Source organism: Falco cherrug, chromosome 4, assembly GCF_023634085.1.
Source record: "Falco cherrug isolate bFalChe1 chromosome 4, bFalChe1.pri, whole genome shotgun sequence".
Taxonomy (NCBI): domain Eukaryota; kingdom Metazoa; phylum Chordata; class Aves; order Falconiformes; family Falconidae; genus Falco; species Falco cherrug.
In genome coordinates, this window is record NC_073700.1 from 77,847,714 (window position 1) to 77,869,105 (window position 21,392).

A 21,392-nucleotide genomic window follows, 5' to 3' on the forward strand; every position below is an offset into this window, starting at 1 on the left:
GCAGAGGTGAATATGGATTTAAAGGATGTGTCAGCATGAATACAGGGATGTGTCTGCCAACTGTTACGTTATCTGGGCCCAAGTCAGAGGCCAGAAGAGAGAGCAGGACTGATTCCAAGTCCTACCCTCATTTGGTTCTTGGTCATAAGTCAGTAACTTTTGAGGAAGAAGCAGATGTGGTTTCACATGTCTCCGAGGTTAAGGAGAAAAAACTTTCTTTTACTGCACTTTACTGTCAAAAAGTCTTCCCTGCTCATTCCAAGCAGTCTCTCACTCTTTCCTCTTTTTAGCACATGTGATCGAAGAAACAATGAACACTTTTTTTTTTCCTACCCCCAACGAGGGTTGTATGTTAACTTCCAGCAATGCTAAGGGACTTGTGACTCACCCAGCTAAGCAGGACATTCAAAACTGACCCCTGGGTTTGCAGCCAGCGTGATTTTATTCTTTCCTGTTCCTATTGTTTCGACAGGTTCCCACAGCCAGCGTCACCATAGAAGGAGCTTCTGCCCTCAACCGTGTCCGCTGGGCCCAGGCTGGCAAGGAGGTAGCAGTTGGTGATTCAGAAGGCCGCATATGGATCTATGATGTTGGAGAGGTATTATTATTGTGTTTGGGGTGGGGTTTTTTGTTTTTTGGGGGTTTGTTGGGGTTTTTTTAAGCTTGGCGTCTGGAGAATGCCACATCCAAGTTTGAGAAGAAATCATGTATCGTAACACATGAATAGGACACCTTCAAAGAATAAGCCAGTTTTCTTTCAGTGGAGTCCCCTTTGATTTTGGGTTGCCAGCAGTGTGTTAGTTGTAAAGCTACCTTGCAAAAGAGTTAACTAGTATGTCTTATGAGAGAAATATTTCTTGAAACCTTTCACTGGTTTTAAAACTTTTTTTTTAGTGGTTCTATGGGTAAAAATTACAAAGAAACTTAAAGAGGAAAATAGAGGTGCAAAAAGAAGCTGTGTTGTTCTGACGCTGGTCCTGAAGGGTTCACTTTTTATATTCCAGTATCTCTTATTTCATGACTGGCTTAATGCTGTAAATTTTTCTCAGCATGACACGTACAGAATATATCTGTTCTTTTAATACCAAATAATGCTGAATATGTCTGAATATGTGCAAAAGGACTAACCGGAGGAAATGAGAGGTGTCAGAGGATGGTTGGTGCATGTGTGATAAAGAGTACGTAGATGCTGAAAATAGCAGGATGTGTATTCTGTGTCTAAGGCTGCTCTCAATTCACCCGGCTACATCTTATAAAAAACAGCTAAACTGCAGTGTGTTTGGCACTGATGGAATCTACCTCTTTGTTGATGAATACGGTATAAAGCGTTTTGTCGGCATTACAATCCCTTGGAACAGTTATGAGTGAATCTCTGAGCAATCAGCTTTTATGTAGAGAATTTGTTTTCCATCATTATCTGTGATAGGATACCGAGATATCCATCTCTACACAGTAGGGAAACATTATAGAATACATACAGAATTATCTGTAACTCTCATAAAGTGATTTTATGGCCCATAGCAAAATTGCTTGTGCATGACTCATATTTTTGGATCGCATTCACTTGTGCAGGAGTTGCCTTTCCTCACAAATGCTTGCTGAAACTTCTTGCCATATTGTTAACATAATTTCAAAATTGTCTAAGGTTACTGCATTCAGATTTCCACCATGACACTGGCAGGTCAGGCTGTTTTTGTTTATCTATCATTTTTGCATGACTGTTCCAAAAAGGTGGTTTTTCTGTCTTCCAAGTGATACGACAAGCTATGGAAATGTCTTTGATGACAGCACAGTCTGATCTTGTCTGGGAGTCTAAATGGGCTGTAGAAATGTCTCTTTTTTTGCATATCATACACCAAATCATTCATAGGATTGTTTATCCCTGCAAGCTCGTTCAGGAGAAAATAGATTTAGTGTTCTATGCAGAAGTAGTAATATTTAGGTTTTTGGCCTTTCCTCTGTATCATCAGACTTCAGCTTGCAAAATGAGTCACAGTGATACACTCAGATCAGAAAGAAAGACAGGCTTCTAGTACTCAAAAATAAAAAAGAAGAGCGAGTCATTCAACATTATTTATTATTTGTGTGAGTTGTGTTACATAAAGTGTTCTGCTCTACCCATGCAGAGCCCGAGCGTCTCCAGCTCAGCTCCTTACATGCAAACAGATGGATGTCCATCCACATGGCTGCTGACAGATCATGGGCCATTGCCACCCCTCCTCCTCTTCTGTCGTGAATGAAGGAGCTCATTAATTTGTTACCTGGTTCATTTTGGCAGTATCAGTCTCTGCAGTACTTACTGTACCAAATTTAGGAAAAGTAGTCTGGGCTGCAACAGCTTCAGGAACTACCAGAGCTGCTGTGTTGTTAGTGGCTTTTTCTGGTTTAAAAAAGAAGGGTGCTCATATATTCTCCAGCATAACTCTTCTCACTACGAAGCCTTAAGTGAGATGCCAAAATACTTCACAGCTCAAGAGCCTGGAACCGAGGGCTTGTACAGTAACAGCCTCTTCAGCCATTAACCCTCTGTGCCAGTCCAAAAAGACTTCTTGAATTATTCCATACTTAGCTGTCCTCAGGCATGGCGCATGGAGGATTCACAGTGTGCATATGTACTTTTGGAAGTGTCTGGCAGAGATATGGCAGCTTTTAAAGGCTCTCTTTTCAGTGTGCAGACACTGGCCAGTTCCTTGGCTCAGCTGGGGTCCTCCTTTGACCATCTTTTGTGCATGAGTTTGATTCTGGGATATGATGGGACTGGTCGACAGTTTAAAAGGGACAGTCCTCCTCTGCCTGCCAGCCAGCCAGCCCTAGCCATATCCCTCGCTGCCCAGTTTTTGTGCCCGGAGCAGTGCTCCTGTCACCACCCACGTTGTGGGGAGGGAGATAGATCAGCAGAGCGGTATTGATTTATTGTTTTGTTTTGTTTTCCTTGAGGAATTTTTCTCCATGAGCTGACTCTCTGAGAGTAGATGAGTGAGCATGTGGCTGGGGGCAAAGGGCTGGAGGCTGGGCCGTCCAGCACCTGGCAGCACCTAGCTTGCTTATTTGAACCAGCAGTATTGCAAAGCCTGACACTAAGCTGCGACAGCTGACCTTTCAGCAATAGCACTACTATTCTACCCATCTCCTACAGCATCAACTTCTGCAAAGACCTCATCACTGGAAAAACTCATCCCTGCCTGCCTGATAACTCAGTAGCATCCACTTACTTGAAGGTGCAACTCCGTGATTTAGGAAAATGGGTGTGATTAGTCACATTAGAAAGTCAGCAGGCCACTTTACAAAGACTCTACACACGCTCACCAAAAACATTAATACTCCACTTACACTGCATCCTTTTCAAAACCTTTCTTTTGTCAAGACTGTTCCAACTATGACGTTAAATCAGCTGTAAATTCATAAAACATGGTTCTACCAGGAAAAAAGTATTGATTTTATTTGTATTATAATAAGGCACAATGTCTTTGAATATCGCATTATCACAAGCAATATTACAAGCAATTCTTTTTTACCTGTTCAAACAAAAAAACTGACTCCTTGAATTCTGATCAGACCAGAAAACTTCAGGATATCAAATCATTAAGAAAAGTGTGTAAGTGACAGGAATTTTTACTTTGGTAGATTCATCGCAGTTTTAAGGAGCTATTCTAGAGAACATTAAAGTTACTGCTACTATTAACCCATATGGTGTAAAGTGAAAACATTATATGGCCTAAGTGAAAATGTAAGACACGAGGCCTAACCTTGCATATTTTGTGAAGGCAAGGAGTATGAGATCAGGGCTGATTTTGCTTGTCGAAGAATTTAGGATTTGGCCCTTTTTGGTATGTTATCCAGTCATAGTCTTTATGACACAAGAAATGGCAGAAACATGGAGAACGTGGCAGGCACCATGACCAGGGAGTTAAAAATAATGGTGACATTTTCAGTTAGGCTATATAATGTTATCTCCTTAGAGTATGTACTTTCAGTTGTTTGATTTCAGCATCGTGTCTGAAAATAACTGAACACATTTATTTTCACAGTGAGAGGTCTATTTTCTCCTCAATGCGTGTGCTTTATGCCCATTAGCATTAATGGGTGTTATACACACACTTCCAGGGGAGAGGAGACTTAAATAGTCCATATAGATGTGCTCTTGTGGATCAGTAACCACTGATTTAAAAGAATGTGAATTATAAAATGAAATAAAACCCCAAACACATAAAAATCAGATTGTTTCAGTGTGATGGGATCTTAAACCTATATAACTTAACCAGAGGACATTACGAGGCATTGTAAATATGCATTAGTCTCTGTAAGATCTAAATATTCAAACCTTTGCTGGTCTAGTAGTTGAAGTATTATTATTGTGATAATATGTATAACTTATTTTAGCCTCTGTGGTCTTATGGCTTATTTACTGGGCAGCAAGTTTTCTGTATGGCAGAAACTGATTTTAACAGAACATGGACCACTGACTATAGATTTATTCACATGTCCAGATGATTGATAGTTAGACCTAACTGCACGTCTCTCTTGTAGATATATTTTCTAGAAAGCTTGCTCCCATTGGGCATGCTTCAGTGATGTTACACAGTTGCCGCTGTCATAAATACTCCCTAACAACCCTGTTTGTTGCTTACCTGGCTTATTGAGAATGCTCTTTGCACCCTTGGCTGTGAACGAAGCAGCTTCTGATCCACCTTTCCCCACCCCCCACCCCCACCCCGTGGTTAATCTCCTCCCGGTCATATTCTGGTAGCAGTGTGAATAAATAGATAGAAACTGTAAATCAATGATTTATCATTTGATTGTAATAAAATATAAAGTAAGTTTGCAGCACAGGACTGGAGAGTTTGAAATTGTAATCACAAGAAGCTTATTACTGCACATTATTTTGTCAAAGTAGTTACAGGACAAACTGTTGCATCTGTTTGGCGGTCTTTCAGACAGTTGATTCTAGTCATGCTTTTAAAGGGTGACTAGTATGACAAGTGGAACTGAAGAAAAGTAAGAAAAGGTCTTTCCCTAGACCATCCAGAAAAGCTGGCTCTGCCAAAGAAAGCAGTTACCTGGGATTCTTTACACAGTTGTTACCTCTGTCCTCATTTCCTTGCAGTGAAATCAGAATCATATTGATGTTTATGTGATTTTGTTAGGTTTCAGAGTTAGTATCTCCTTCTGCTGTGTTAGGTTCTTTGTGGGCTTCCCCATTTGCTCCATGGTGGGTGTTAATCCTGTATCTCATTTTCAACTACATGACCATTGAGGGAGGACCTAACAACTGCATGAAATATACAGATGAAGTGGTACAGTAAGGAATAGCCCACTTGTGCCTATAAAATAATTTCCTTTGATTTCAGCAGCCTGCAACAGCTGCTCTGAGATTCTTAGGATTCTAGACAGAGAGAAATGCATGTTTGTGACCAGCTCTCACATTTCAGCATGGCTATTGAGTCACTTGTTTTTCTGGGTAGAGTGGGGAAGTGTTGATACTTTGTACTCCTATCTTGAGATCCCTGTGTTTCACTATAGGTTTTATAAAGAAAACATACCCAGCATCTCTTTCATGCCGTTAAAAATTGCTGTAGCCCAGCGAGAGAAATACAAAACTCGATTTTGTGTCATGTAGTTATCCAGGTGGATTTTCCAGTAGGTTTACTTTCACCATCATAAAGCTCCTGTAGAGCATATATTGAGTTAGGAAATGTTTTTGCCACAAAAGCAGAGTTGAGACTCACCATAAAAAACTTGATTTTAAAATCTGTGCTGAGCTTCAAGTTCTTGGAACACAGAAAAATGGCTCACACATATCATGAAGACAAATTTGAACAATAGAAGGGGTTGTGCTTACAACCAAGTTTTATTCAAAAGCATTCAAAGATCAAGTAAGATACAGTAGTTACAGCAACATGCATAATCCAGGCATAAAAAATAATTAAATGGATTGTGAGGCAGTGCCTGAGTTTCACCATTGATATTTTTGCTAGGGAGGCTGGAACACTGGCCTCAGAGAATTTTAAAAGCATGTTTTAACAAAGCAGAATCTCTTAAGAGCTGTTGGAAAATGTAAAGAGCTAAGGTTTTGATTTGCTTCCCCTCCACCCCCAGTTATAATGTTCAGTCTTGAGAGACTTTTAAAACTGGAAGCTCTTAGAGATGACCAAAAAAAAAAAAAAAAAAGAAAGAAAAAAAATAATAGAGAATGACAGCATATTAGCAACTCCAGCTTTTTACTTGAATAGTATCTGAAATATTGAACAGAACAAGCTCTTCATCCCTTGTCATTTGAATTTTGACTGATACAGCCAGTATTCACAAAGGGATTTTTGAAGTAGGTTAAATAAGAACTCCCTAATGAAAAAAACGCACTAGTTTGAAATCAGTCAATTTAATTACTGTGGTTTATGAAGGCCATTACCCATTGCTGATTACTAGGGTGATAAAATCTTTAAGCTTTGGTAGCCTCCATAGGGGGTGAGCCGATCTAAGTAGAGCAAAGTCCAGTCATTATCACCCTAAATACTTGTGTTTCTCATTACAATATTCATTACTTTAGGTTACTGTGAATGCTTTGAGGTCTTTATGTAAGCACTGGTTTATCCTCCCGTAGAAAAACAATGTTGTTATGTTGATAAGTTAAAACCAAGCATGTATATACTTTTACAATTTAAAATGAGGCTTGGCTACATCCAGACATAGAAACGCATGCGTTTACGCCTGTGAGTACCCCTGTACACTACTATTCATGGCTGTGTGCTTGTCAATACGGTCTTACTAGTCTGGTAAGAAATGGAAAAGGATATGAGTTACCTCATTTTTCCAGTCTGTTTTGGTAGTTAAATAAATTGGAATGGAGGCTTGTGATCCTAGTAACAGTCTTTTTTAGGGAAGTACTTTTCAAGAGGGAAAAGTGAGCCGTGATCTAACTAACCTGACTTACGCAAGGCTGGGTGCTGAGGGTTGGAGCTGTTTATCTCCAGTGCCAGCTCAGGGCCCTGCACTTCCCTTTCCCTGCCACCTCTTGCACATCATGTGGCATCACTGCCTCTGCCCTTCCCAGTCACCTTCATCACGGCCTTCTGACCTACAAAGCAGCTTCATGAAACTGGTGTTACTTAAAAGGTGACCTCAACATCATTTCCCCTCTTGTTGAAAAATGTGTATTTTTAAAAAAGACACTTGAAACGTAGCAGGGAGAGGTGTGGATCTGGGCCTGTAGAAAGAGGCTGAAGTACTTGGCGTGACTAGCCGAGGAAGTCTGAGCCTGGTGGCAATATAGATGGTGCATGTACTCACAGAGACAGGAGTGCTTGGGGACAGAGAGAGCGCGAAGCTGAGCGTGCTGCAACCAGCGCATGTGGCTGCAAGCTGGCCACGTATTCGAGTCAAAAATAAGAAGAATATTTTTAACTGTCGGAAGGCTGAAGTTCCAGAGCGTGTAGGGACAGTGGGACAAACAGCCTTTCAGAGTGGAGCCTGTCAACAGGACTTCGTGATGTGCTGGTGTGTGATACAGCAGTGGGTTGCACCTGGTGTGCAGGGTCACTCTCCTGCCTATGCCACGACCTATGCTTGTTCTTGGTAATGACAGAGTTTCTTTTGTTTCAATATATGTATAAATGAACATGAAATTCCACTTTTCATTTTACTACTGGAATATTACTTGTTAAAACTGAAGGAGGAAGTGCCAGACTTTTAACAAAGATACTCTTCCTCTCATTTGTTGGTTAGACAGTGGAATAAAATGGGCATTAGTGAATACAGACAGAAAGAGGAGGTGGGAGGGTTAAGTAGTCATCCTAAAAACTCAATTGATTCTTTATCCTTACCTTCCAGTTGCTTGTGATGGAATACATCAGTAGTTCTCCAGAGACAGCTTACTGTCTCCCCAGAGAATTTCATGGGGTAAAAAGACATGAGTTTCCAATATGATAGAAATATCTTTTATAAGAATTCCTCAACTCCTCATCATATGAAATAACAAGCTTAAGAAAACCAGTCGACCAACCAACAAAAATCTGGCTCCAGTCCTTTTTATTCATTTGCACACTACTTTTAAAGCCAACGTATGTTTCCTTTTCCCTTGCAAAGGCCCAGATCCTCCCCCTGCAGAGAGGATCAGAGAGAACAAGCCACATGTGACAGGAGTTAATCATGTAGCTTAATGCACTATTAGAAGGCACTCAGATAACGAAGTGATGAGAGCAGCAGAAGAGAAGCTGTAAGAGATCATTCCCTTTCTGCACAGTAAAGTCTGCAGGAGGGGCAGAAGGGAGAGCTATATGTGACAAATTTTCCTGCTGGGATTTTCCTCCTGAGCTGGAAAACGCTGTAAAGGGTAAGAGAGAAAGAAGAAAGGCAGGCTTCAGGTTAGACATACTGATCCATCTACTGTATGTTTAGCTCACCGGCACTACCAGTGGCTTCACTACCAGCTCCTTAGTTACTGCTGCTCCTGAAAACCTTTCAAGAGGGTCAGTGGAAAGAATAATCTGGGTCCAGGCTTTCCATGGTAGTTGTAGGTGAGGCAGTGGAAGCTAAGTGAGTGCTTAGCTGGTCTGCCCCATCCTGACCCTGCATCCTGGGACACTGGTGGGTGACAGCACTGAAGGCAATGCATGTTAATAGTTTCATGGAATATGCATTTTAAATATCTAGTTAGTCTGTTGGGTGATCTTTTCTCTGAAAGTTTTTACCCTCTTTCTAATGTAAAAAGAAGCGTTACTTAAAAAAAGTTCATAACTTTTAAGTAACAGAGACTATGGAAGGGGCAAAGTACCAAATGCAAAATTTATTTTAAGCTTAGTTTGTGTGCAGCAACCTGCAAATTTCGTTGAAATTCATATGTTATCATTGTGCTGAAACAAGAGCTGCTTTGTATAATTAATTTTCTTCATGATGCTTCTGTGGTCAGTAGCAATTTTCATTTTGGGAATCCTTAACTCCATTTTCAATCTTCCTTTATGGTTTACAAAATGGTCTGTATTTTGAACATGAAAAAATATTTAATTCTTGACTTGAAAAGTAATGGTTAAACTAAAATATCAGCTGAGGGTAACTGAGCCTTAATACATCCTATTTGGCAGCTAAAATTCTATGTTCAGTGTTTAATTTAAAAGTGAAAGATATCCTCCACTGCCTAGAGTGATGAAAAAGTCTATGTCTGAAATGAAAAAAAAAACCCCACCACCAAACAACAAAACAAACCCCACTGCTATTTCATGTGAGCTTTTGTAGGTAATGAGATGCGTGCAAGATCTCAGGGAAGACAGCAGCTCTCCTGCAAACCAAAATCTTTGAGTAGTTTACAAGGCACTTTGGTGAGAGCCAGTTTGCCAACAGGGAGCCAGAAAGCCATGGCAGAAGTCATCTACAGTTCCTGTTCTGACAGATTTCCTGGCCTGAATCATGTCATGGACATGGTTGACTTAGCTCGGGAAGGAAGCAAGGTGAGCTCAAGACACCATGATTTATTTCTTCCCTGAGGCAATAGTCCTTCACTCAGCTGAACTTCCAGGGAGCCACCTTTGCCAGCGCAGCTACCCCACAGGCTGAAGCTGTAGTATTTCAAGTAAAAGTGATGGGACAGTTCTTCCAATCGATGTAGTTGCAGTTAAAAAAAAAAAAAAAAAAAAAAAAAAGGTAGATATTGGAGAGACCAGTATGTGGAAGGCTCCTTTACCTTCTGGTTTTGATCCATATGGTATTTTTTTGCTTTCTAGTACGACGATGAGAACTGATAACATAATTTGGTAGAGGAGGAATCTCCTGATCCCTTAGCTCTGAGCATTAAATGTCCTGAAACTCACGCAAAAAAAAAAAATTACGGTAGTTTTCAATGACTTTTGAGAAATGGCAGTCAAAGCAGGACTGAGACCCCCATTGGAGATGAATGACAGCGTCCCTGACTGGTTTTCTTAATCAACCTGTAAACTGATGGCATTACTAAAGCATTGGAAAGGTAGGAACTGCAAGAACTTTGCTGCTTAGGGCACTGCCTCTTTTGAAGCAAAATTGTTAGTTTTTCTGAAGCATGGTAGATGCCCTTTCTGCTCCCACAGCTGATCAATTATATTAAGTGTCTCTTTGTTTCCAAGGACTTGAACAGGCCAATATATCTGCCTTTGAAAATATCACTTAAGGAGATCCGTAGGGGAGGATCCCCACAATGTGACTGGTGAAAGCAGTCTGGTGTGCTTAACAACAGGCTGAGCTTATAGCTTAACATTTGTGTTTTTAAAACAAATCCAAGGAAACAAAAGTAATCTGAATTTCACCTTTCAGTCATCGCTTTCAAAATGACTGGTGATTATTCACTATTTTATCCTCTGTATTCAATATCAAGTGCAGCATTTTGATACATTAATTAAGGGAAGCATAATCTGATAACTTTGACATCATTCTTTCTGGTTAACTCGGGAGAGCCTGAGCCAACTCTGATATTTAGGTGGAACTGAAGCATTGTCTACAATTAAAGATACTTTCCAATTCCTTGTTTTCTTTCCCATACACACTATCAAGTTTTAATCCTTCAGGCTGAAGTTTTCCATAATTGGTATTTGCTTCCAGCACAGGTTTTGTTGTTTCTTGCTTTTTTTTTACTTTTTTTTTTTTTAAGATTAAAGACATATCATTACACAAAATTAATAACATGCTCAAATTGAGGGAGTTAGCCTTAACTCTGACATTTCCTATCTTTGAAGTGTTACAGTCTGCAGTCTTAATGTTCTGTTAACATGCATTTGTATGTCATGTATGTATAATTTATGGACTACATTTTAGTCTGTTCTCCTGTTAGGCTGGCATCAAGATGACTGCTGCAGACAGGGCTAAGTTTAGAAAAGAATTAATGGGCATTCAAATGCTTGAGTTCCTATGTAGGCCCTTTATACAGTGTATCTTTGCACATTACATATAAATTATTAAAATAACACCATTGTTTGCTTGGTATTCAAAACATAATTTACCATCAACTATGTAATAATTCAGCAGCTACTGTTCTCCTTGGGAGAAAAAGTTGAAGTGTGCTGAAAATGGATTCAGTTTCTGTTTGAGATTAAGGGTTTTTTGTCATATAAGCTAATATTTTGTCTTCTTTTTACTATGGCAGCGCTACTTAAATCAGGCCCTGCTGGTGAATTGCAAAGAAATAAATCACAACAGACATTAATCTAGATGAGGGCTAAGTAATTAACTTCATAGAAGGGTGGTGTATACTGTGTCTGTGACACTAGATTGACTGCTGCGCATAGAATAAATGCAATATTTAGGCTGCCTATGGTATTCCACCCCTTCAATTAAGTAAACAAATATATATAGAGCTACTCTGGAGTGTATCCTTTGTGGTCTAAACACTGTATCTTATTAAAATCATCTGCATGCAGTATGTGGGGTTTGAGTTCCTGCCAGTGGTTTCATCCATTGTTAACAGCGATGATCAGCTCTCCCAAGAGTTAAATACAGTGGTACTATAGTTATGTGAAAAGGGTGCTCTTGGTTACTTTGGTGGCCATTTCGTTGCGTATTACCTCCCACTTTGTTTCCATCCATGTGTGTGGCATAGGGTGTTGCCTGGAAAAATATAGGCTTTTTCAGGGAAAAAAAATCCATATAGGTTGAGAGAAAAATTAAAGGCAGTCTGTAATTGATTCTGGGGGGCAAGACCAGGGCCAGAATAGGTGCATGCTTGCCTGCTGTATGTGTGCTTGTCAAGATACTTAATATTTACATTTACATATCTATTTTCCTATCAGTGGTAGTGATAAAACATCTGTTGAACTCCAGAAGATAGGATCAGTTGCTTAAAGCGGAACTGTAATTCTTGGGTTTCATTTGTAAATATTACAGTCCTCATTCTGGAAGTGCTCTTTTACCCAGAAAATTAGACCAATTGTCTGTTCTACTTTTTAGAAGACATCAAACTGAAGTAGTTATGTTGTGTCATCATTAAAAATATTTTTACCTGTGTTGTCATAGCTGCATTCAGATGTTAATTCATCACACAAAGTATTTGCAGCACATTTATTTTCTATACAGCACTTAATTTTAGAGGGTGATACAGACAATATAGGTTGACAAAAATTCTTCTTAGGGAAAATAGTTAAAATTATATTTGCCTGAAGCTACATTTATTTGATGATGCTATTAAATTGAAAGAATATAAAAATAGTGATAAACCACATACACAAATAACTTGGTGTGAAGTCTGAGATTTTAGTCATTAAAGTTAGTTTACCAGACTTGCTATTTTCCAGAAACTCAAATTAATCTGAATATTTTCTAAGCTTTAATTAGCTATCTCTTCAAAGAGTGTTTAGATTGCCCTTCTCAAAAGTTATAATAGCAACAGAGTATTTTAGAGATGAGAGGAGCATTAATTTTCATATTTTGTTTTCCCTGCTGGGTATGAGATTTTTTTGCAAATATGGTTGTGTTGAAGCGGAGACAAGTAAACAGGGTTGTCTAAAATAAGGTCAGCCTTTACCTCCAAACAGCAGCAAACCCAAATGCAGCTAATAAAAGATGCGTGTTAATCAGAACATCTCTTATCTTCAGGAGCACAGTGACTAGCTATAGAAACCCAGCAACCTATATCAGAACAAGGTTTTCTATATACAAAACTAAGAATGCATTGTACTTCTACGAAATGTGTTTGAATGGGTCACAGGTTTTTGAATCGGGAACCGCTGTCACCCTTAGAGTGTATCTTGGACCACCATGCAGGCTCGTCTGCAAATGTCTAATTGAAAACAGTGTGTGGCAATACAGTTGTGCAGGCCGGCTGCAGACCACATACTTTGGCAGGTCATTCCAAGTCGTGGTGTAACGGTTCATTTTCAGATTCTCCTTTTACACCTGTGTCCACGGGATGTGTGTGTTAGAAGCGCTTATAAACTGTTCTGGTTGGAAAAATTTGCCCCTTCAGAATAACCCCACAGTCGGAGACAATGCTGAGGAAGTTCTTCCCATGGCTGTTTTTGCTTTGAGGCATCTAAACTCCAGGGAAAACAAGCGAACAAATTATTATTAACCTAGTGATTGGGATTGCATGATACTTTCACCAGTGATCAGCGCTGCAGGTTATGAACCAGTGTCTCAGTGACAGGCAGAGTGACCCGTGACGTACAGTCATTAAAAGGAAATGCCATAGGATGAACATTGATGACTGGGCTCCCTTTGAGTCTATGGGACAGTGGTTTTTCCAAAGTGGAAGTGGCTGCTGCTGCTGCTGCTGCTGCAATTGCATTTTATCTCCTTGGGAGAGTCCCCAGCCCTCAGAGGAGAGCTGTGCTGGACAAGAGTGTTGGAGGGATGAAGGCAGGAAGAGTTAGTCTGCTCCCATCCCAAAGATTTACAGGCTCCAGGGAAGGCAAGAAGCCAGGAATAAAGTGAAATATCCTCAATGAATAATTCATTTGCTGGAAAGTGGTTTTTCAGGGAAACTGAAGCTATACAGAGATTTGGACAAATTGAGCTGAAACACTCTCAGCCATAAAAAAGATGGATAGGAGAGGAATATATGAAAATCTTGAAATATGTTGTAATATCTTATTTCAGCCTTCTGGATAGATTCCTTTAAAAGGCACATTCAAAGCTGTGGTTTGGTTTTTTTTTTTCTTTGTCTCAAAATAATCCCTTTTTCTTTTTCTTAATAGACATAACTTAAAAGAGCAAATGTTACTTGAAGGTGTTAAATGATCTGAAAATGAAATTTATGTTGATTTTTGTCTTCAGGCATTGGGGTTTTTTGTTGCATTTCTGTTTGCTGGGGGAGCCCAGCACTAGCTGACACAAATGGCAGCATTGAGAGTTGTCTGGTCAGAGCATCTCCTTGTCCTGAGTTCTCTCTTGCGGTTTTAAGAGTAGTAGTGTTCAGTAAAGTTGCTAATAGTACAGTTTCTGGGAGAATGCGGGAAATACAGTTTGTGTTTGTAGGATCCCTGGTATATGGATTGGAAGCTCTGTACACAGAGGAAGTATCTGCCTTGACAAGAAGATGGAGGAGGCGGTTTGTGGTGAAGCTCACATTCATGCTGCTACCTGCAACTGCGACCTGGCGAGCCCTGGGGGGCAGGGGGCTCTGTCACTGTCATACCAGGGTGCATAAACCATCTCCTTGGTCAGTACTAGCGCTGAGGGGGGCGTCTGTTGGTGCTTCAGGGCTAGAAAGGTAACAGGTAAGTGAAGTGCCTGGCTAGGGTGATCAACCCAGGAAACACAGAGAAGCTTCTTCAAAAATCTAAGTGCTCTATGGTGGCACCATGAGATACAGTTTTGCTGTGCCCTGCATAAATCACATAGAATTGTGACACACGGGCAAGGCAAAGCCAGGTGCTCGTCAGGAAGATCCTGGCAGTCATTTCCCTTGGGTCTGCTCATTTTATCCTTTACCTACAGTGGAGAATAGGCACAAGTTGAACAATATTACCTTTAAGCTTTACAAGCCTCATTGCTTCAAAATCTGCTGTAACCCCATGACTCTGAAAAATGAACAGGGGGGGCCTACTGTGGCTGACCTATGTGGCCCAGCCAGGCAGATCCCTGCCTTCCAAATCTGGATGTTGTTCAGCTCCTCTCCAGTCTTGAAAGCACAGCTCAACACATGGTCACCCAAAAAAGAAGAGAGTGAGGAATGATACTAGAGACGAGGGGCTTCTACCTGGCCAGGAACCAGCCACCTCTAGTAGGTGGGAAGAAGAAAAATACAGGGAGATCTCTGCTCCTACTTTACAATCCTTTCACTGTTGCATCCCATCATCTCACTTTCTATTTGTATTTGTATTTCTGTTCTGTCCAGTCAAGAGTTGCCTTCCCTTGGTGTATGTACGTATGGTGGATGGCAGGAGCGCAGACCGAGAGATTCACATAGCTATAATGTTGTTAACCTATAATAAGATAAACTGATAACTGTAATGCCTCACCGGAATAGGCCGGAATGTGTTTAGTGTTACTATCTGGAGACTGGCGCTGGGACAGCTGACATTACCGATCCACCTCTGCGGTGCATAGCATGAACGGTGGCTGCGGCGTATCAGCCCTTGCGTGCAGCACAGCCAGGCTCAGTGCGGGGGCTCAGCTGAGCTCACTTGGCGTGGGGGTCCGAAGGCTGCTGGCTGGGAGGGCTGCCCAGGGAGGCGCCCCTTTGCCAGCTGTGCTAGCTGGCTGCGCCGTTTAGCCAGGAGGAGCGTGCTGCAGGGTTATCTTTTCTTACCCAATTTCATAGTAGTGAAGATGGCGGAAGAATCAGTGCTGAGGGTTTGCATCACGTAAATCAATTTTTTAATATCGGCAAGAAAAACAGGTTGTGAACTAGTTTAAATGACAAAATCTTAAATGTGCCTAGTATTTAGTATGTTGCATTTCTTTGTTATTTATTATACATTATTGATCATGCACTTTCAGACGCTCACAGGTATTGAGTGCTTTTGGAAGAATGTTTTATGAAAGCGAATGGGGGGGAGACTAAAAAGTTGATAGTGATATAAAGAAAACATTTATTTTTTTTTTTAAATGAGAGACACCAATTGTCCTGAGTTAAAGCTTTACCCAATTACAAATGGGTCACCATCCTAACATCTTGAGAAGATGTTTTCCTGTGCTAAATTCTCACTCCTGTAACCAGATGAGCATGTGTAACTTCACAAGCAGAAGCAGGTTTATGTGGATGCATGAACTTGTAGTCACACTTGCAGGTTGGTAGGCTTGCAGCCTGAGCTCTTTTGATATTTTAAAAGCCAAAGAGAAGATAAAAGTACCCCTCTTCCAACAGCTTAACAAAGTTTGGCTAAAGTCACCACCTTGCTTCGATAATACTGGTTTTCCTCATTAGAATTGCTATCTGACGCAACCTTTATTAAGTTTATTTAAGTTAACTTTATTTAAGTTAAAGCAGCGTAATTAAGTCAATTAATTAGATGTGCATGGCACTTACCTTCCATTGTGAAGGGATCAAAGGAGAACACCTAAGAGCATTTATTTTCTTGTTCTGCTCCATACCTTAGTGTCAGTTCATTCAAATAACCTTCTAACCCAAAGGTTAACATATTAAGTTATTATGCTTTGGTGAACATCTCTACCCTACGTCGACACCATGACTGCTGGTACTCAACGTGTGCTGCTTTGTAGTAACTGGAAGTGGACAGAAAAATGGTAAAAACGCCGGACCAGTGAGGAACACCCAGATTGCTCTAAACCTCTGCCCTTCCTCTGTGAAGTACCTCCTCATTTCTTCCACCCCTGCCCTGGTATTTATAGAGAAAACTTACGCAGAGAAGCTGAAACGGAGATTCCACAGATAGACCCAGACCTCCAACGTTTGTGGGTGTCAGTGTGCCTGGCTGAAGGAACTTGAATGGAAAATGACTGGAAGGAGAGCATGAATTCAGACGAGAATTTGAGTTGGAATTTGTGGATGCTTTTGTTTTTATTTGTGGTCTTTTGCTGTACAACTATAGTGGTTCAGTACTAGGGCTTTGACAGAAGGAAGTAGGAGGGTGGGAATAAAAGTCAGTTTTTCCTTTTGACTTCATTATTACCAAGGTTTCCCTCTGCATCCCTGGGGAATTTATATTAAGAGAGGTTTATTCTACTAACAGTCTGTTAGCAGGATTGGCCCCTCGTTGAAAGCATGATGCCGTGCTTGAGGTTAAATAAGGTGAAATAAGAAGTTCTAAGGAATCAGATTGTGTATGGCCACTGAATGTTTTCATCTCTCTGCTAAAGGTATTCACTTCCATCATTAATTGTTTTGTGAACTGAGTCATTAAAACCAGCCCAGGTCTTGCTGACACTGTCAACTAACAGTAGTGCATGTAATACATACGTTTGTGGGGAGACTCTTAAGTTTGAGATACCGATTTGTTTTAACAGGTTGGACTTCAGTTTTATTTGTCTGTAGCTGTGCTGTGGAGTAAAGGAAATTAAGTTATCTCAATATGTAATGTTTTTCTTTAGAGTGACATATTGTCTTCTTCAGCCATAATACAATATAATGTTGTTTAGGACTTTAAAAGACAAGGAGAAACCAGGCTTTATTAAACTCAGTAAGTCCTTTGCCTAGGATATTGTCACACTTCAATGATTTTACTACTTGAAAGAAGTGAGACACCTTTCATGTTTTCATTCAAGCGTCTGATAAATGATAGTGCTGTACGCATCGCAAGAAATAAAATCTTTCAGGACACAAGCGATAGTAACAGGGAAATTGCTATCCAGCTGGTTTTGGTTGCACCTCTGATAGAAGGATGTCCGCACTGTCCCTTGACTTACTATACAGCAGCTTGTATAGGTGTGTGGCTGTGACCAAACCCATGCTGTGGGTACTTGTGTGCTGGTGCGCTGCCCTCCCTTCTGGTGTTACATTTCCTTCTGCTGTCTTTGAAAGAACAGGGCTGTCTTTCAAATGAAGACCACAGCAAACCCACATCTGTGTGTGTAAGCGTGAGACAGCTGTCTCATATGATTTACTCCTGCAACGCTGGTCTCCATTCCTGGCATACTTAGCCGGCCATCTGCATGGCATTTTTGGTGGTGTTGCAAAAGAGATCGATCAGTACAGACTGAATATTGAGTACCACAGACTGGATTAGCTAAGGTCATACTTGTTCTTTGGTCTAAAGGCATCCATTTGCTGAGGCAGACAGCAGTTTGGTATATGCCCTGTTGTTTCCAAACAGTCACCTTCTTCAGTACCAAGCACTGCATAGTATCTTGAAACAGTTATTTTTTTCATATTATATTCAGGACGTGATGACAGGGCTTCAAGAGGGCAGTAAAAATGTGCGTGGTTCATCTGGATGCTTGTTGCTGTTTTTCTGGAATTTGAGTTAGTGAAAACAAAGTTAGAGAAAACTGCTTGCTTGTTTTTTGTTTTTTTTTTTTAATTATCTCAATCCCAGCTTGCATTATCTTCCAGAAATTGTAGTATTGGATCCAGCTGGAAATGACTGCAGTATTATTTTGCCATAGCAGTAAAGGGTTTTGTCTGGAAGTTTAGCTATTTAGATTACATGTCCCTCTTGAAGCCTAATGTTCAAGATCTCTTCATTAGAAACATCAATGGTATTAAATGGAAATGGGTCTTGCACAATGATATAAAAAATCAGACCAGTAACATAGTACCCAGTTGGTATAACATTTCCATTATAATGCATTTCTTGTAATTATGAATTCCTTAACATAGAGGAGGGTAAATAACACAATATATTTATTTTACTCTTCAGAGCTTTAATGAACTTCAGGAAAACAGTTTCAGTGCAGTGTTGTAAAAGCTCTGTTACCTTGTGCACATCGACCTCGGTCCTGCAAACAATTACACTCAGGCGTGGCCTCACCAACCTCAAATGGCCAGCCCACGTGTGTGAAGTTAAACGTACGTGTATATTCTTGTAGAGATGGAAAATCTGAAATACTTTAAGCCAGGGGTAGATTTTGCAGCAGCACTCTGGCAAGAAACGTTTCCTTAAAATCACGCAGATAAAGCTGTTTTCTCTGGCAGTGACTGTAAAAGCTCCTTCTAGCTGGTACTGAATGGGAAGCTCCCAGTTGCGTCCTGGGAACTGGGCAGCACATCACAGTGTAACCGGCGCAGGGTGGGCTGGAGAGGCCCATGCCTTGGTGCTCCACCGGCACAGCCATGCTGATGGCAACAGGAGCTCTCCGCAAAGAAAGTGCCTCGATTGTGGGCCAGCGGGAGAGCCCATCTCCCCACGCCGTCTTTTAATTCCCTGTCGGTTTCTCCCCCAGCTGGCTGTTCCACACAACGACGAATGGACCCGCTTTGCTCGGACCCTGGTGGAAATCCGTGCCAACCGGGCAGACAGCGAAGAGGACGGGGCAGTGGAGCTCTCAGCCTAGAGGAGGGGAAGAGGCAGGGGCAGCGCCTGCCGTCGCCAGAACAGCAGCTTTCCCCCGCAGGGTATGCCGGTGTTCAGTGTCAGAGTCAGTCTTGCCGTGGCTTTTGATGCCAGTGTACGTGCCAGTATTGCTCAAAGTATTCCGTATTAATCACGCTGCTTTACACAAGGCTGAAAATATCCAGAGCATTTTCATACTTTATATTTCTGTCTGAAAAGTAAGAAAGAAAAGACAAATCAACCCTTTATGGGTTTAGTTGTTGCCTTTTAACTACTTAGTAGCTGTATTTAATAGCTAGGAACCCCTGGTTAAACTTGTGCTCACATTGCCCTTCTGGCATAGTCCTATTAAATCCATATGAAGCCAGATATGATTATGTGCAGATGTGGTGTGCTTCACTGTATGGGACTGGGCCAAAGACTTTAGATGTGGTGTTTCACATGGTGACTTACATTATGAATGGATGTACTATACGAAAGTTGCTGCTCCTTATTTATTGCGGTGTGCTGCATGGAACATATTTATTTGAAAGCATTAAAATAAACGATCCTAAAGCATGTGCATAATGAGCGAACTGCATTGTCTGTGTGCTGCTGTAGAGGTTACAGTCAAGTCCACGTAACAATTACAGTACATCAGTTGTGCTTCAGATGTAAGATCTATAAAGGTTGGCTTGAGTGGATGGAATGAGTTTCCTTTCTTTTTTTTGTTGTTTTTTTTTTTTTTTTAAGATGCCTATTATTTCTAGGCACTTTAACTATATTTCAAATACAGTTGGTCACTGATACTTGTCATGCAAGTTAACACTAACAGTCTGACAAAGGGTTGTGGTTCCCGAGTATGACACTAGCATTGCCAATAAAATCTATCAAGCCCGTTCTGTCGCCGTGTGGTTAATCTTTCCTTGCCAGCAGTGCTCAGCATGTTCATTACCGGTCACTGGCGAGGCACTGGGAAAATGTGACTGCCCTGACTCGCAGAATGCTCATGCAGCTGCTATGTAAATAGATACCTTCAGCTATGGGGACTGGCCAGTAATGGACTTGCATGCATCAGATCCTGCTACAGATTTTACATGAGCAGACACTAATCCATGTCAGCTTCTAGGTTTGATTTATTTATTTTCCCTCCATCCCTAGCACTGCATGCTTACTTGCACACACATGCAGAGCGGCACCATGCTGCCATATGCACTAGAAGAAAAGGAATAGGAACGACAAGGCCTTCTCAAACTGTCTTGAGACACAGGTTGGGATAGGGGACAAGGGAACGGAATATTCTCCTTTACACCAAACTCCTGTGGCTTGAGCAAAGAAATAGGGTGCAGACTGATCTCATTGAGTGCTGTGGCCCCGAGGGACATTGGTGCATGCTGACCTTGGTGGTGAGGCTGCTAGTTATGTTTGCATCACAGCATTATGTTGAGCCAGAGCATGGCTCGGACACTGGGGTTTAACGGTGGTTCACGCTTGAGCAGGCAGGTGAACTATTACAGCAAGAAACACTGAAGGTCAGACAGTAACAAAGATATTGTGTGCAAGTTTGCGGGGAATGTCTCTGGGCAGTCACATTAAGGCATGTATCACCTAATGCTCTTCAGAGCTATGGTCAAACCCAGAATGACTGGGAAGTCTCTGCACTGCTGAACGCCAGAGCAGGCTAGGAAAAGCAGCTGGATTTCCCTTACCTGTAGAGGAATGAAGGCAGCGGGTTGATTAACATTGATATTATGTGGCCTTGCTTCAAAGGCAGGGGGTTGATTGACATGGGCGATGTGCAGCTGTAGCTCCTTCACATGAAGTGGTTAAATAGCCCTGAGGAGTGTGGGAAAGGGCATGGGATGGAGGAGGAGCCTGGAGACAAGGAACAGGGTGGTCTGGCCCCTGGAGGATGGAGAAACAGCACAGACAGTAGAATCTGACCTTTACCACAACCAGTAAAGCCTTGCTGCAGCCTGCTAGGTTGTTTGTGCTGTGACAACTGGTGCCCCGTGTGAGGCTTGAACTGATTTGGACCCAAATTGCAACACTTACTCTCTTGGTGGCTAGAAGTAACTCTTGATGAGAGTGCACGGGCTAGTTCCTTCTTCGTGCTGGAACCTGAAGGTATGTCCCAGTGCCTGTTGACACGTGACCTGAAGCTATTCCCAGTGCCCGCGGAAGTGTCTTGCCCACTGGGCTGTGTAAGCGGGGTTGTCCCCCAGATGAACTGGTTCACACAGCACAAATATGGCTGTTGTTGGTCTGGTGGCTCCCTGGGACTGGAGCCATGTGGGGGGGAGCCTTGTGTTCCTGCTGCTCCCCAGTACTTTGGGATCTGTCCTGAAGGACCAGTGTAGCATGCTGTATTGGGTCTGGCTGGGCTCCACAGCAGCCCTCATAGTGGTGTGCTTGTATTGGTAGCTAGGAAGGTGTCGATAACACGCCAGTGGTTTGGCTACTGCTGAGCAGCGCTGGCGCAGCATCAGGGCTGTCCCCCCAACCTCCGCCCCCACCTCCCACCAGCAGGCTGGGGTGGGCAAGATCTTGGGAGGGGACACAGCCAGGACA

The 21,392-nt window shown here is 41.7% G+C and overlaps 1 protein-coding gene across 9 annotated transcripts in view; it reads left to right on the top strand.

Moving 5' to 3' along the window:
- DYNC1I1 (dynein cytoplasmic 1 intermediate chain 1) overlaps positions 1-19,723 on the top strand; it is a 193,895-nt gene extending 174,172 nt beyond the window's left edge. For all 9 annotated transcript variants that reach the window (XM_055709572.1, XM_055709569.1, XM_055709575.1 and 6 more), the window contains 2 exons: positions 473-598; positions 18,733-19,723. In XM_055709572.1, the coding sequence (XP_055565547.1) occupies positions 473-598; positions 18,733-18,843 (237 nt within the window). In that variant the 3' untranslated portion in view covers positions 18,844-19,723. The remainder of the gene's footprint in view (positions 1-472; positions 599-18,732) is intronic.
- Positions 19,724-21,392: the final 1,669 nt, after the last annotated feature.